The 1,440-nt window shown below is 38.4% G+C and overlaps 1 protein-coding gene across 1 annotated transcript; it reads right to left on the bottom strand.

Moving 5' to 3' along the window:
- Window positions 1-577: 577 nt before the first annotated feature.
- LOC145670068 (uncharacterized) lies at window positions 578-1,198 on the bottom strand. The gene has a single exon (XM_081738424.1). The coding sequence runs from the start codon at window positions 1,196-1,198 to the stop codon at window positions 578-580; it is 621 nt and encodes a 206-aa protein (XP_081594550.1).
- Window positions 1,199-1,440: the final 242 nt, after the last annotated feature.

The following is a 1,440-nucleotide window of genomic DNA, read 5'->3' as shown; positions in this document are numbered from 1 at the left end:
TCACAGTTTAACGTGGGACCGAGCCACCTGAGTCTCCATCGGGAATCGAACCTTAGACCCCTTAATTGCAAGGTAACGAGCGTAACAATTCATCCACAGGTGATAGTACTTTAATAATAGGATATAGCAGATTCCTTTAGCTATCATTGTCCCACATTCCAGTGCGCAGTAGTAACAACTGAAGGCAATAAAATAAGTAAACTAAATAAATAAATAAATAAATAAGTAATAAAATGTTAAACAACAAAATAAAGAAATAGCATTTTAAACAAAATAAGTAAATAAAACTAAACAGCTCACCTTAGGTTAGATCCGTTCATTCATCACTGTCATCAGAATAATCACTGTCATCATCATCATCACTCGCACTTACACTAATCACTATAGGATCACATACTTCTTCAATGATTCCATCTCTTTCCCAATACGTATTTTCCAATGACACCACATGAGAGTAATGCTTTTTCCACTCTTCCACGGTAACACTGTTAATCGCCTGTTCAGTGTACTTAAACAGAGTCATCATATCTAGATCTCCAGTTACATTTCGGTCACGGATAAACCTTTTCACATCTGCTCAAACGTACTCAATGGCATTAATGTCGCAATGGTATGGGGGTAATCTTAAAGCCATGAGTCCATGCTCTTGGAGCATCATGTCGAATTTGAATATCTTCGTTGTGGGTGCGTTCTTTTTCACCAGGTCTAGCAGTTCAATTTTACGCATGTCTGGGAAATGAGGAACGTTGTTTACAGAAAGCCAATCCATGATCTCTTGCTTTTTGTTAGATGATGTTGGGGGTTTGTTTAATTGTATTGAGTGATATGGCGCATTGTCAATAACGACCACAGCATGTTCAGGAAGGTTTGGAATAAGTTTTTCTCTTGTCCACTTTTCGAAGATTGTGGAATTCATCTGACCATGATAATCGCCAGGTGTCGAATTGGCTTTGTACATTAAATTGGCATTCTGTATAAAACCCATTTCTCCCCCCGCGCATAAAATAATTATGCGTCGCGAAGCATTTCCGGTTTCCACAGCTCCATGTTCTTCACCACTTTGCCAACATTTGCTGAAGGTTAAGTTGCTGTCTATCCACGATTCATCCAAAAATACGATCGGTCTTTTTTCGTTCCTGTAACGTCGTACTGTTCTCAAATATTGAGTTCTAGCTAACACTATATCACTCCGCTCCATTATAAACTGTTCTGACACTTCTTGAAACTAAAACCGATTTCATGTAAAACTCTCCTTGAAGATTCGCGTTGCCAACGAAAATTAATACGTGTTTGCAACACAGGAAGCAATTTGGGGATAGTAGGAACTTTTTTCTCGTTCGCATAAAATTCATGTATAACTCTTCTTATAACGTCTCTATCAAAATCGTCCAAAGCTATGTTCTCGATAGTGGCCTTTTTCTGGCGCTTTTTTGGCGATTG

This window comes from Thermobia domestica, chromosome 14 (assembly GCF_964235325.1).
Source record: "Thermobia domestica chromosome 14, izTheDome1.hap1.1, whole genome shotgun sequence".
Lineage (NCBI taxonomy): Eukaryota > Metazoa > Arthropoda > Insecta > Zygentoma > Lepismatidae > Thermobia > Thermobia domestica.
Note: the sequence above shows the minus strand (reverse complement) of the source record. Positions and strands in the feature narration are given on the sequence as shown.